The sequence below is a fragment of the Pyrgilauda ruficollis genome, unplaced genomic scaffold, assembly GCF_017590135.1.
Source record: "Pyrgilauda ruficollis isolate IOZ18807 unplaced genomic scaffold, ASM1759013v1 scaffold155, whole genome shotgun sequence".
NCBI classification, from domain to species: Eukaryota; Metazoa; Chordata; class Aves; order Passeriformes; family Passeridae; genus Pyrgilauda; species Pyrgilauda ruficollis.
Genome location: NW_024514210.1, coordinates 426,818 through 442,518, shown reverse-complemented (window position 1 = coordinate 442,518; position 15,701 = coordinate 426,818). Strand labels below are relative to the sequence as shown.

The 15,701-nt window shown below is 44.1% G+C and overlaps 1 protein-coding gene across 1 annotated transcript in view; it reads left to right on the top strand.

Moving 5' to 3' along the window:
* The window catches only part of DNAI1 (dynein axonemal intermediate chain 1), a 136,160-nt gene that overhangs the window by 74,881 nt on the left and 45,578 nt on the right, over positions 1–15,701 (top strand). The window contains exons 14-16 of the mRNA XM_041461843.1: positions 5,335–5,424; positions 10,012–10,096; positions 11,946–12,025. Of these exons, the coding sequence (XP_041317777.1) occupies positions 5,335–5,424; positions 10,012–10,096; positions 11,946–12,025 (255 nt within the window). The remainder of the gene's footprint in view (positions 1–5,334; positions 5,425–10,011; positions 10,097–11,945; positions 12,026–15,701) is intronic.

The following is a 15,701-nucleotide window of genomic DNA, read 5'->3' as shown; positions in this document are numbered from 1 at the left end:
CAGACTGAAATATGATGGTCTACTGTCATCAGTGCCCACACATTTTTCAGTGATGCTGTAGAGCCAATGTCTGGCTAAAAGGCATCTTCAGGTTATTTCTTAAAAGGGCCTGTCTTTGAATGCAGGAGGGGAAGTGGCACAGACAGAGTACCAGAGCCCAGAAAACAATGTCAACAACTCACCCAGGCAGAGGCATCCAAAGCCAGCCATAGGGGGTCAAAAAGTGTGGGTAATAGCACAGCAGTGCATCAGGCTGCACACTGGCCTGTAGCACCAGCATGGTCAGGGAAAGGAGGAAAGATCTCCAAGGGCTGGAAGGAGTGGAAAAATATCTGGAGGAAAATTATAGGATCGGACCCCGGGAATTACTGACCAGTCAGACCAATCTGAAAGACTGGAAAAGCACTTGAATAAATGGTAACACTACTGTTAAATGTCTGGCTAATAAGGTGATTCAGAGAAGCTGACATGGATTTGTCTAGAATAGATTATCAAGCCAGTACAATTTCTTTTCCTTTTTTTCCAGAGAAACGGGCCTCATGAATAAGGGAGAAGCAATCAAGGTTATCATCTCAATCCATCTTGACTTGACTAAAGCTTTTGATCCAGGCTTACACAGTGACCTACATATAACCAAAGCAGAGAAATAAGAATTAGGTAAAATGGCCATAAAGAAGCTGCTCAGGTGGCTCAGGCAGTGTGCTCAAAGAGCAGTTATACAGAGCTCACTGTCAGACTCTGAAAGTGCTACAAGTGAGACTCTCCAGCTGTCACTTCTGGTCTTTTTTGATCAATACTTTCATTAACAACTCAAATTACAGAATAGGGAAGCCCCCCTGGGAGGACAAGGTACTTTGCAGGACATGATTATGTTCAAAATTATCTTGATAAATTGGAAGAAAGACCCAAAATCAATGTGATGAAATTCAATAAAGACAAGAGCAAATACTGCATTTAGAGAGGGGAAATTAAATGCACAGATACGAAACAGGAGATGGCTGGTTAGGCAGCAGGGTGCCCAAGGGGAAGTATAGCAGATCACCACCAGTGATCAGCAATGGAATACTGTTGCACAAAGATATGTGTCATTCTTATTAATTAGCAAGAATGTAAGAGAGAGGAGGTTGTAACTCAGGGTAGTCCTGTGCCATGTGTTTGCAGCTGCAGAGCCAGGCTGAAGAGGAAGAACAAGAGTGGTGAAAGCTTGGGTCCTGAAGACAGGACCTGGAAGCAGCAGTTGAGGCAGTTGATTTGAGCTGGAGAGAGGGAAAAAGAGAAGGGAACAGTGGCACAAACTTTTCTTGCCCTTTTGAGAACTGTTTCAGAAAGGGGAATAAACTGTTGTTCTTTGCATCCACTGGGGAGATGGTAAGGAGTAATTGGCTTGACTCTTGGTAAAGGAAATCTTCTGTGCAAGGGCAATTAAGCACAGATTAATAATCTACAGGGCGGTTGTCGAGTTGGAGACTTCTGAGAGCAACCTATGTGAATTGTCACCAGTGGCAGGGGAGTGTCTGATTTCACCTCAGAAGAGAATAGATATGCTTTTTGGGTCCCTCCAAACCTGCATTGCCATGATGGCTTTGCCTAGGAGTCTACTGATAGCCAGGTTGGCACTGGAATTAATTTGTCCCCAGGTCAAAATAGCATGAACTTTCCTCAGCAGCATAAGGAGATGTTTGCATGCCAAAGTCATTTGAGTGTCTTACTTGGCCAGTCCATGTAAGGGTGAACTGGGGTGTGGGGAGGATTGATAATGTCCTTGTCTTTCCTCTAGCTGGGGCAGATTTTATTAGTTTTTTCAGGCCCTGAATGACAAAAAATCTGCCTTATTTCACTTAGGGCAGGTATCAGCAAGGCCATGGTACTGCAATGCTGACAACGGCCTCCTTGAAGGATAATTATAGGTAAAGAAAGAGAAGGAATTGCTCATCAGTTAATGTGCATGTGTTGCATGGGTTACCCCATACCTGAATTTTGGCAAGCCAAGGGCTAGCCAGATCTGTGTTTGCAGTAGCTGGTGCCTGCATCACACTCCAGACTCTGGGCCAGAGTGATTTTGACCAATTGTATTGTGCCAGTACAAGTGACTTACAGCCTGTGTCCCGTGAAAACAGATCAAGCATTATTTATTTCATAGGAATGACATCAGAAACATGGGCGTTTTCAAATCAGATTGGATAAATGGTCCAATCTCCTGCTGGACAGGAGCCATTACCAGCCACCACAGACAAAAATGATAGTATTCTCTTGCTAGAAATGAATGGATTATCACCCTGCTAACCTGCTGTACATAGTAATGAACGTGAGGTCTTAATATTTATATTCCTGTGTATTAAATAAGGTTTTGAATTTTCTCAACTTCTTTATAAATAATCAAGCTTTAAGAAATCAGAAGAAAAAGTGGTAGGTTCTTACAGCAATGAGTTTCACACACTAATTTTGCACGGCAGTATTAGTCAGGTTAAAGATCACTGAAAAAATTGCTTGTTTTTATTACAGTTCTCATCATGATCAAGAACAGAAAACGCTTGCTGCTTTTTACTTGCTTGTCTCCTTTCTGCTGTTTACACACTTTTCTTTCTCATGTGCTTCTTTACTCTGATTGTATCATAGTTGAACTTTTGCTCTAATAGTTTCACACAGCCAAAATCCTTGGCTGATTATCACATGCTTCAGGGGAAAAATTAACTTCATGCCCCTGTGCAGACAGTTGCTTGGTTTTCTCCTCGAATGCTCCACCCCTCACAGCATGGATACAGCTAATGATGGGAAGCTGTGCCATGTTGACAAGCCTCTGGGAGCAGAGAAAAGGCCAGTTCTGAGCAGATGCCCGATTTGATTGCAGTATCATGAGGGCTAATTACTCTAATAAGCATTTATGGGATTCAGAGATCAGGAGGAAAAGGATCACAAACACGATTAAGGTGTCAGAGGTGTTGAAGGAAAATTGAAAGTATTAAGTGCCAATTTCTGTTTTCTGAAATTCAAGCTGCCATCACTGAGAGCAGCTAATAGTCATCTGAGGGCAGAACCTGGTGTCCCTGAGAGGCTGTTTTACAAGCTGTCTACAAAAAGTACCTAACTCAAGTACTGTTGACTGCTTTGAATAGAGGAGCAAGAGTACCCCAAGCAATTCAGCCTACTTGATTTTTGGGGCTGGTGATCCCACCTATCCATGTAATGGAGTAAAAGCTGTGACACCTAACTAAGGTGAAAACTTGAATAGGTCTCCATGAGAGAGAGGTTATTGGATGTTGGCAAACCCTGGGGTAAAATCTCTTTGCTTTGGGAATGCTGAAAGGAATTAGCTTGGGAAAATCCCCCATGAACTCATGATAGCTCTTATGCTGCTTGGTCGTCTCTGGATGAGGTTCTTGCAACACTCCATGTTAATGTAGACATCAGGACCCAGAAGTTGTGTCTGCACAGAGTAGTGGGGATGGACTACAGCTGCTGAACCTTCATCCATGTGTTTACCAGTGGTCTGATGGTCTGCAAAGCTTTTCCCAAATATTTGGGACAAGCAAGCAAGCTGGAGAGAAAGAACATGAGTTAGAGAACTGTGTTGGATGTACACATAAGAACATCTTACTGTCAGACCATTTTAGAGTGACATTTAAAAAATCTTTTTTCTGTGCCCAGCATGAGGCAGATTGGACATGTTTTTGTAACCAGTGTCCCTGAGCTCTGCATTTCTCACCTTGAATTAAAACTTCTCACTACACCACCTCCTTCATCAGAAGCAGCTGCTGGTGACTATCACTGTCAGCAGTAGCTCATGATCACAGGGAGATGTTCTTGGAATAGATATATCCAGCACATTTTGTCCACAATGGGTCAGCCTTGGCAGTCATTGTCCTGTTGAACCTGCTTTTTAATAATTTATCATTTTATTCTGGGTCATATTGAATTATGCTATTCCTTTAATGCCAGATAACAGAATTAGTTCCACATAGAGACTTACAATTTCACCTGTGCAGGGATATTCGAAGGTATAAGCCACTCAAAGCTCTTCAGTTGTGTCTTACAGGCATGAAACTGGCATTTTGAGGTATTCTCAGATGGATTCCTTTTACATTCTATTTTTCCTTCCTCAGAAAAGGAAGAATACCTTTAGTGGAGGGTTAACTACTCTCTGCCAAGACTCTTGCTTAATTTTCATGCTCCACAGAACTTCACAGTATAAACAATTTTACAAAAGAAAATTAACAATTTTTCGCAATGACCTGTCACAGGAATACCCAATCTGTGTAATTAAAGTATTGAGAAGGCTGTTTTTTTCTGGACTAGGTATGAATTACATAAGTGGTCATGGCTAGAATATTTGGTGAGTTCTGGGATGATCAAACTCATTCATCATGTTTATGGGATGATATTTAGGGTACTTTATCTGCTCCATTGCTTGGACAGGAACAGATACACCTTTGAAAAGCTTCTCAGAATCTTCTAAAGTGCTTGTCCCCATCCTGATCTGACAGATGCCAACAGGAGTGTGTGCTGACAGACCCAGTGACAAGTCATTCTTTTCCCTTCTGTCTGATTGAATTCCCAGATCTGAAAATCGAGTGTTCTTAATGCTTTTGGTCTAACTGAAATGTCTCTTCTAAACTGTAAGCCATTTATCTGAGTTCTGATCTCTCCTGCTGAGCTGTCACAGTCGAAAGGCAAATCTTCTTACCAGGCAGAGAGAGATGCTCTGAAGGTAGCAGGGAGGATTTCAATTTTAATGGAGAAGTTTTCATCTCCCTGAAACAGAAGTGCCCCAAGGACCCTTGTCTCATGTTGCTGGCAAGGTCTTGCCTGCACCTCTCACAGGGGCAGAAAGCTAGTTTGGGGCTGTCTGGCTGAAGGGTAGCCATATGGCACTGCACTAAAGTAATGGAGTAATGTGATTAGTCAAACGTGAAAGGCAAGGCTAATGCTTGGGGACCTTTGTGTGGCACCACTGGTGGTGTTTGGGGATGTCTTAGGGGTCTCTGTGGTGGTGCTGTGCCATGGTGTAGAGGTCTGGTGCATAGCTCAGACACCTCATAAGGGCTGTCCTTGATGGCAGTGCTCCAGCGGCCACGGGTGGGTGCAGAGTTCCCAGGTGAGGGCTTTATTCCTGTGCTGGAGCATCCTGCAGGAAAGTGACTGACCAGAGTGCTCAGGACAGTTCTAAAACTGCTGGTGGAGATAAGTGCTCACACCAGCAAGCCTCCAGGGTGTAAACCAGTTACTCTTCAGGAAGGATTTCAGAAGACCTTGCTGAGGCCATGGGACTATTGTCCTGCTAATGCTAAATGCCTTGTGCTGACTGGGACTGTCTTCTTGTTTCTTCTTGTTTTTAAGGTCAAGTGGCAGAAGGATGACATGGATGGCAATTCCAACTTCTTCTCTGTCTCCTCAGATGGGCGGATTGTTTCATGGACTTTAGTTAAGGTAAACAGTAGGTGGCAATTTCTTTTTCCAGTCAAATTATAACCAATTGCCTCAAAAGTTCAGTGATTCATTAGTATTATTTTTATTTCTAATGAGCTTGAAAAGAAATGTTAGCAATAGCGGCTGGTGCAGTCACAGCTGGATCTAGGGCTCCACATTAAACTCTGAAATGAGGCAGGGTCAGCCTACTCACTGTCAGAACCTAACCTGCATCCTGCCTGCACCTGTAGCCCCCCATGAGCCTGAAAATGAGAGACCATTTTCCTGCTTGGCAGCAGCAGGAATTCAAGCCTGGTCCTTGTTCTCACACTTTCTTTGTCCCAGAAGGGTCAACTAGACACAGAACAGAATAATCTGCTGTATTTCACAGCTTCCAGATTCTCATCCCCAAAATGCTCCCCTACAGATTGCAATTTGAATTGGGAGAGGGTCAATTTAAATTTCTCCCCATGTGGGACAGAGTGAGTAGTACAGAGTAAGTTTGCATTTGCAGTGGGATGGCAGCATGCTATCAGACAGGCAGAGAGCTTCTCCCTGCCATGACATTGCCTACTCCAATACACATCCAATACAACTTTTTAAAACTAGTTTGCATGCCCTGACTTGGTTTGCTTTTCCTTTTGGAGTATGTTGAAATATGTTGATAGAAACCTAGAATTAATGTCCCAAAATGACCCTTAGATTCTTGTCTCTGAATCTCAATGTGTGGGTTTTTCTGTTGGCTATTTCATTTTACATTTAAGGATTTCAAATCTCCTGCTAAAAATAATTGCATTGCCCTAAATATGAGTTTGAAGCAGCTGTCCCATTATTCCTCAACAGAAGAAGAAATTTCTTTACATCCTAGGATGCTCATTTTTCAATCTGTTATACCAAGGCTTGCCTGTTCTGAAATTTTTAGGCCTTGCTGCCATGGCAGGGATTAATTTCTAGCATTATATATAAATCTTAACCTCATGTCCAGTTCAGGAACAGGAGCATCTCCTAATGTGTAAGCATCTTACACATCTCCTAATGTGTAAGAGCAGTGTAAGCACGGGCAGATGGCACAGATTTTGAAGTTATTTTTTGTAGACTTTTCCAGGTTCATACATGCAGCTTCAGAATCAAAAAACCCTTCTACAAATGCATCCCAAATCCTTCTCCCTAAAGAGCACCCTAGACAGGGACAGACTAAGAGTGTCTCAGCACTCAGCTCCTGTGTTATCCCTTGAATAGGAATGCCCAAAAGATTTGGGTTGAAGTGGACAACACATGCCTGCAGCCAGACACATCCAAGGTGATTTGACAGGTTGCACTTACCAACTGAGCCCCAGTAACTGAGTGTGCTCAGCATGGTCCCCTTAGGAGGCAGGAAACACTGGCTGAAGTCTCTTACTTCAGAGAAAACCCACCACTGGGACACCCTAAGTGTCTGCAGATGGACTGTGATAGCAGCTCACCCAGCAGAAGGTCTTTTTGCTTAACTGTTTCTACATTGTAATCTGTGTTTTTGCTGTCCCTTGAGCACATAGATATTTCTTTCTAAGTGTCCTTGGTGTGACTTCTAAGATCTGCATCCACTTAGCCCATTGTAATTTCTACTTATTCCTTGCATTACTCTAATGAACTTGGCCTTACCCATGTGAAAAGACTGTTTTAAGGTTTTTATTTTTTAGATGAAATTACCTCTGAAATTGCCAGAACCTAATAGGAAGGACAACACTGGAAAACAGTGACATTTTAGGTGCTGTCTGCTTTGGACATTTTTAGAGGGGCAGATATTCAACAGAAAAAACAAGAAACAGGATGAAAATAATGTTTTTTAATAATCTTTATCCAGCAAGGAGAAATGAACAGTCTGCTTGAATTCCAGTTTCACAAGAGCTTTTTCTGGGTTTCATTTAGAGTAAAACTGAAGACACTCCAGATGTTTTCTATTCTACAAAACCTTGATGCAAACAAGGAATAAATGAAAGAGTGCTTCGTTAATCTTTTTGAGAGGGCTATCCAGAAATAAAGCTTCTTCAAACACTGTTAGCTGTGTGACACTTCCAAAGCTGAGAGCACAAAGGGAATAATTTCATTCTTTCTTCCAGCTGAATATTTGGCAAACCACACTCAAGATTAGAAGAGTTGTCAAATGTTAGCCAGGGACAGTTGATCTGCCTTGACCATAGTGGTTGTCTCTATTAGAAATGGGCACAATCACACTGGACAAATTTCATGAAAAAACACATGAGTTCTGTGTACTTAGACTGTCTTGACTTGACTTTGGGTCCTCATAAAGGTGTAAAACAACAAGGAAGGATGCAGGATTTCAGCTGCTGGATGATCCTGTGCCCCCACTTTGAATGCACACATTGCCTATCAAAAAGGAGAAATGTCTCAGCCATTTCAAAGAATTGTTTGGGATGCAGCATGGCACTGCTTCTCAGGCTGATGCTCAGCAATCTCGTGTTTGATTAGTAGTCATAGTTCACCCCCTCCTGTGTGACCTACAGCTAAATTACTGAACAGCTCTGGGCCTGCTTCATCACTTAAGGATGATAAGAACTAAGGGGAAAACAGCAGCTGTAAGGCCTGATTCACTAATGCTTACAAAGTGCTCTGCAATTATTAGGCAGAAGCAACATATTATTGCTTGGTATTCCTGGAAGGCCAAATTGTCAGCATGCTGTTTACCCAGAGGTATATGTGAATGGCTGTGGTGACAAAAAGCCCCAGGAACAGAAGTGTTTTTTGTGCTGTGAAGCTGGGTACAAGATAAAACCAGCACAGCAGGGGAGTCTGTGCAAGCAGAGTCCTTTGTGAAGGAGGGGGGGCTGCAGAAATCGTCCGCAGGAGCCTCTGCCAGGTGAAATCTTTAGAGGAAGGCTGCAGAAAGGTGTGTGCTTAGAAAGAAGGTCTCGAGGTTTGCCCTTCTACCAGAACACAGCGATGGTGTGCTAGCTCACCTCTGGGCCTGCACAGATCACAGTCTGTCGCTGGGAGTGACCCGCTGCAGGCAGCTCCAAAGCTGCTCTTCAGACCAGACTCACGTTAGGACAGGGCACATGCTTTCTGGAGAGCAGGCAGACCTGGGAGCCTGAGCAGAGGCAAGTGCCTGCTTAGCTTGTCCTGTCTGCACTCCCAACAAACCACCAGCACTCCTGTTTGGATGTGCAGTGGAACATGCTCTGCTCCTGATTCCTCTGGGCACTGCTCTTTCCAGTTCATGCACATGTACACCAGCACGTGTGGCCTCTTTCTTAGCATCTCTCCTGCCTTTGCCCACTTTGTCAGACTTGTAACCAGCGTGGTGTAAGAGCTGCTGAGGTGGAACTCTGCAGGAGTCTGTCCTGCTTCTTGCTGCTCTCTCAGAGAACAATTTACTGCCATCAATAGGCCAGCACATGTGGGTGTGCAGCAGTGAGAATTAGTGAGAAGGAAGAACATTATGGAGTTTTTGACCTTTGTTGAATCTTCTGTAACTTTGTACCCCCAGAGTATGATAGAAATGCCTTACAGAACATTGTCCTCTCTTAACTGTAGTACTGAACAGGTGCCCACAAGATCTTCTTCCACTTTCCCCAGCATTGAAATTCCTGGGGTTGACTTTGCCAGGCAGAATTCTTTTTCCACCTGAGTCCTGCTCTGGGCTAAAAGAAGCTTCAACTACAGCTTAATTTGCTGAGCTAAGTAGTGGTGCTTCAGTGGGATATTTGCAGATTATACCATCCAGTCCACAGCCCATATTGCTCACTAATCATTAGTTGTTTGTTCTTTTTATCACATAATCAGAGAATCACAGAATGGTTTGGGTTGGCAGAGACCTCTGGAGCCCCAGGGTGTTCTTACAGTCACAACTAACTGCATTCTGCAGTGGTATTCCAACTCCCAAAGCTAGTCTGAGAATGTAATTTTCCCTCTGGTAGTTTCTTTATATTTACCTACATTGTGTCTATTTACATCTGTCTTTTGTCTCCCACCTCAACTGTAAACTCTTTGGGACACAACCCTTTGGCCCTGTGTTCACCACCTTGCACAGCAATGTCATGATAGTTCTTTAGAACTCTGCTGAGAGCAGAAACATGGGGCAGTTTTCCCTTGGAGCAAACTGCTTGCTAGATGTTGTTGGCATCTCAGAGCCCATGAATTTGAGAGTATTTTGAACTGAGGCCGCTCTGGAGATAACAGGATGCTAAGAAGCAAGAACTGGAAAGATGATAAGTTACTATTCATTAATGTGAGGCTTTAGCTAGCTCCCTCAGAATATGAAATATTCATCTTAAACCACACAGGGTGATTTAACTAAACATTATGATTTAAGCTGACTGTGCCAGCTTTCACTGAAAAACACTGGCCCTGAAACTTGAAATTTTCCAGGTCAAGTGCACATGTCAAGGTGATGTACCAGTGGCTCTGAGTTCCAGTGCACCAAAGCATCAGTTTCCTGAGGATTTTGTGGAAAGCACCATGTTAGCAAGCTGCCAAATGTGAAACATTAAGCAACTTCTGGGCAGCTTTTTTAAATTCCTCCATAAAATTTGCCATTTCAAAGTACTGAATGTCTCTGTATTGTTGCTGCAAAGCATGCTATTCATGTGGAATCTCCTCTGCCTGCAGAATGAGCTGGTTCACATGGATGTCATCAGGCTGTCAGCAGATGAAACGATGCAGGGGCCAGAGGGGCTGCAGCTGCAAACGCTTGGTAAGAGCCCAAGTCCTTGCCATGCTGATTAATTACTGACACAAAGCCTCTAATCAGTCGTTCTGGGAAATTAAATTGGGAGCAGGGTGTTGAGATGAAAAGGGGCTAAAGGAGGGTTACGCCTCCTTGCTTTCATCATGCATTGGGAAAAGTCTGTCTGGAGCAATGGCCACTGAGTCAAGTTTTGCTGGTTACATATTGCCTTTACTTACATAAAAAGATAAATTGAACATGAAATTCAAGAAATGTCCATTTTACTGGGCTATCTCTGTGTGGATGAAGCACATACCTCTTGGTGTCAAAACTCAGTTTTGTTCTTATTGTCAGACATTGATCTGGACTGGCAAAATCAAGGTGAAAAGCAACCTCTGCCCTTTCCTGGGTGCACAGTTCACCCAGCCAGTTTTGGGATGTGTCTCATCGAGTTTCGGTTCTGTAAAAATACAGCATCTATTCTGAGCTACTATGTTAGACTCCCTCCATACAAAGTGGAGTCAGTGCAGTTCTTCTAGGCTGGATCCTCTCATCCTGATCATCCTGTGCTTGAGATAGGATGGGATGAGTCAGCTCTGGAGGTCCTGAACACAAGGAAGTCCTTGAGGAATCCTCTTATCATCCTTCTACACCTGTTTTTGGCTGAGAAAATGGGACCTCTGTTTGGAGGAGGGCCTTGCTCTGCTTTTAAGGATTGCTGTGTTTCTAGGCTAGTAACTGCTGAACAGTCTGTGGGAAGCTTTGCAGAGCCACAATAGGTTGCAAGAAACCAGCTAAAGCAGCACACTGCAGAACTCTCAGGGCTTTGGGATTATTTGTTAGTGTTACTGGGAAATGGATTTTCCAAGACTTGTCTTGAATATTAAACAATCTATTTGAATGTTAAAAATGCAGATGGTATTAGAGAGTTGAAATTACCCTAACAATTCCTTTGAGAACTACATTTTGTTAATGTTAAAGACATAATGCTTGAGATGACTGCCTGTGCAGAAAGTTTCTGTAACTGTGTGATTCTGAGCCTTGTCTGCTCCTTCCTGTTTCTCATCTGATGGTTGCTGTGGGTATCCTTGCTGGCAGGGACAGCCTCAAGTAGCTCGGGCACTCAACAGACATCCCCCCTTCTGATCAAGAACGCTGCTGAAATTTTCTTTCATCAGCATGTGAAATGGCTTTCTTGGATGGTGATGCGTCTGCCTCAGGAGCAGAAGCCTCAAAATCTCAATGAGTCACATCCTGTTTGTGGTTGACACCTGTTTTAAACATAGTTCACCATGTTGCACAATTCAGGGCTTTTGACATTAATGGAATCCTTCTGTCCCTAGCAGAGGATTTCTTCTCAAATCACATTCTTTGCTATTGGCTTTACTGAAGTGAGCCTGCTAAATGGATTGTGAATTAAGGGAAAAAAGAGAACAGGAAGGTATGATGGGGTATTTTCTCACTGGGCTCTTTTATGCATAGGAAACCACTTACATTTTTGCGGATACTAAACAAACAGAAAAGATCTGTTCTTCCCCAATAGTAGGCAGCCAGATCCTTACAATACTTATGTTTGCACCAGGTATTTTTGACTCTTAGTAAAATGAATCCTGGGCTAAAGTGGTTTCTAGTACCCTTCTGGTTCTTTCAGTGCCCTTTTACATGTCTCTGGGGTGGCTGTTCAAATTGCAGGTCTTGGAGACATGCACAGCTTGGAAAGTTTAGCAGAAGGGATGTCTTTGATTTATTTTGGGAGCTTCTGGCTAATAAATCACTTCTGAAAACACAGGCAGTGTGTGTTTACCATAGGCAGGAAGCATGTTTTGGCCAGCTGAACCAATTCTCTATGTGACAGACCTTTTTTTTTTGTTAACAGGCAGTGGAACATCGTTTGATTTTCACAAAAAGATAGACTATTTGTTTCTTGTTGGTACTGAAGAGGGCAAGATCTATAAGGTAAAAATTATTTCTTTATCCTTTGTTTTATATCCCCTGACCCATGTGTGTCTTTCAGGCTCATCATCTGAACTGTTTGCTCAGGTGGTAACAAAGCACAGCTTCAGAGCCTAGTCCTGCCCTGGGATGCCTGTGGTGAGCCTGAGACCAGACCAGCCCTGCAGAGGGTCACAGGGAGCTCTCTGCACAGACCCAATTAAGACCCTATTTTGCAGAAACCTTTTTCATGCAAAGTGCATCCCAGAAAATGCTTTGCAGATTTCAGCTGTGCAAGTGAAGTACTAAGTAGGATCAGAGCAGAAGTTAAAAGGCATTGATCTTCTGTCCCCATGACTGTGGGGAAATGGCAGGAAAAATATCAGCTCTTTCCCTTTTTAGACTTGTTATCCTGTAAGCAGTGAGGCTAATGAAGCCATGTTTCCTACAGATTAGCGTCCTGCAGCCCTTCCCTTCCACAATCACATGGAATCATAGAATCATTTAGGCTGAAAAAGACATCTGAGATCTTTCTAGATCCTTCACCAGTCCCATTTCTCCTTGCTCTCCTATCTCCAGTCCATTGCTACATACCCAAACCTTCCTACTCCTGATCACCTCACACTGTTCCCAGCTCAGTGATCCCACCTCCACACTATAACCCTTATTTCCTGCAGACAGTGCTCCTACCTCTCCTGCAGTGCCTCCTGCAGCCTGGTGCCTTGGTTCCCCGTGCCAGGCTGGAGCTGTCAGCCAGCCATGTGGTGAGTGCTGCAGCCACACTGTGCTTGCCCTTCCCACACTGGGGACACTGCCCAGATGTTTTGTCCTTTCTGGCCATTGCTTTTCACAGAATTTGTAAGACCTTAATGTTGCCACATCCCACATGCAGCCAGCTTTGGCTGAAAATGCCAGTGAGGGCAAAAGTTATTTGTGAAGAGAGACGAGCACACAGAAGGACACAGGCGTCATGTTTTCTTGAGAAATTGAGTTAAAAATAGGAAGTTTTGAGTTCTGCTGTATTTAGCCTTGAAAATAAAGCCAGCAGTCCTTCCTAATACAACTGTTATTTGCACAGCATTCCTTTGAGCTGGCTCTGGGGCTCTGTTAAATCTGTAGCCACAGCCCTTCATGGTGGGGGGTGGACAATCAGCAGGAGGCTGACCTGCAGAGCAGATGCATCCAGCCATCCCTAGAGGATGATCTGAACTCCTTCCCCCATATCCCACCTGCAAAATGAACCTGAAACAGAATAACAATCCAAAGGAAATCATATCCTAAAATCAGTATCAATCATTTAGGCAAGATATGCTTAACAAATACGTATCCCTTGCAGAGGGGTGATGCTGATTGAAATCTCTCCCTCTGCCAGGCAGTATCTAGGGAGGATTTCTGAGTAGTGCTTACTTGCTTTGGACAAGATAGGTACAGAAGGCAGGTGGGAGGAGTGGGCAGCTGAGCTGTTGGCAGTGGGCAGTGGGTAGGTGCACTGGTTTTTTTGTTGGTGCTTTCAGAACACAAAACATCCACACATCATGTATTGGTGCATACCAGTATTACAGACGGGACTGCCTTGGTCGGTCTGGGCTCGGCTGCTGACCGAACAGCGGCACCCGTGGCGTTTTCTCCCCAGAGTCGCTGTTCAGTACCTGTGGTCACACTGGGCACGTGGGGACAATCCGGGCATGCCCCGAGCCCCAGTGCCTGCGGGCTGGAGCTCGCTGTGAGGGGTCACTCCTCGGGCCTTCCTGAGCTGGAGAAACCTTTAAGGTGAGGTGAAGAAAGGAGCGGGTCCGGATGGAGAGTTTTTAATCCAGAGTTTTTGTTTGGTGGCACAGTCTCTGAATCTTGCAATAACTCCAATGAACTCTAACAGAATTCTCCACCAGAACCCCAACTGCGTGGTCTCCTCCTCCTCCTTTTACCTGGGCAGGGGGCAGGGGAGGGAACACAGGGAGCACCAACCAGGCACGGGGAGAGGGGGTCTCAGGTGAGAGGGACACCTGGGTGGGCCAATGGCCCCCAGGGGGTAGAGAGCATCCTTTGAACCTGCCAATTGCTCGACGTTCCCCTTGGAATTTCTGGGTTGGTAGACAGTGCCCAGCAGGGGTCAAGGGTGGGGAAAGGAAGGGTGATTGACAACCCACCTGGGGAAGGAAACTTCAGGGAGAAATCAGGGGAAACTGAGGCAAATCATGACATCACACCGCAACAATCATGGGCAATTCTGAGTTGTCTGGTCACCCACAAGAGTTGGTATCCTGAGTATTGAAATCTAAATTGATGGGTACTGTTGTGTTTAGTCCTGATCAAAAGGCAGTAAGGAACCACAGGTTTTAAACTCCTCTGTGTTTGGGTGAGTGATGGATGTAGGTGAGTGTGGCACTGTATGTCAGTGTGAGATAGGGGCCATCAGGAGAAATATTCAGGATTGTGTCCTGGCTGAGTTATACAGGAAAGGAAACTTTTCATGGAGAAGCACTGGTCAGGAGACAATTTGGCATTGAAAAAGCTGTAGGTGCTTCTGCCTTAGGTCATCTTCAGTGAAACTGGAACTAGGATGGGGTTTTAACATGAGAAGTGATCCCAGCCATGAAGCCATGCAGATATTTTAGCAGTTCTTGTGTGAACAAGTGTGGGGGGATACTTATACATAGCATCTCCCCTTTCATTGTCAGGGTTACTGGTAAGCAACATTCTTGCACTGATGGGCCTTAGTGAAAAGTGACCATTCTCACATCATGCAACAAGCCATATAAAACCTCACTGTTCCCACAGGCAGGAAGAGCCTATCTTCAATCTGACTGTCGGGGTCAACACAGGGAAGAGAAATCTTGTGTGTAGCATGAACAGGCTTTCACAGTATCTACAAAAAACAGGGGGAAGAGTGGTTCCACTCTTAGCATCCCCCAAGAGCTTGCTACAAGCAGTTTCAAAAGTTTTGGGGTCAGCTGCTGCTCCAGACATTTCTCAAGGAATGCCATGCACCTCCATCACATATTTTACTGAAACACTGCACATCTGAATCCCTTACTGGAGCTGCCCATGGACTGCCTCCTGCAGCCTTGTTCCACTTGGATACTGGGAGCAGGGGCAGTCCCTGAGCAGCTCTCAGGTCCTGTGGCTGCACCAAGCAGGAGTGACCTGCTCAGATCTCTATGCTGCACTTGCATCTTTAGTGAGATGGACAGGCTCCTCACGTGCTGTCTGAGTCAGGGGTCAAACATGGGCTGCTGTCCCCATGGGCTAGATTTTAGATTATTTATTAAATAAACTGGAAAATAAAATTCCAATTTGTTAAATAAACTAGAAAAGTGAATTCCAGAGAAACTCTTTTTTTTTTTTTTTTTACTATTTCCCCAGAAAGCAGGCATACCCACAAATAGTGTGATAATATGTTAATTCTTTAGCTGCAGAACAATTATGGTGAAGTTCTGAAAATGGCTTTGTTCATAGTGTTTCTGAAGCCAAGAAATCATTATCTAAATTACACACAGACTAATCTATTGCCCTTCTTTGTAGAGGAGAAACTGTTTCTGCATTAATATGATTCTGCAACTCAATTCTGAATGCTTTTTTGCATATCTTACTTGCTGTTTAGGAATTGTTCAGCTTGACATCAGAAAGTATGGTCTCTGAGATTCATGTTGAAACATTGTGGCTCTAAGTCTCTGGTCACAATAACTTCCAATAAACAGGC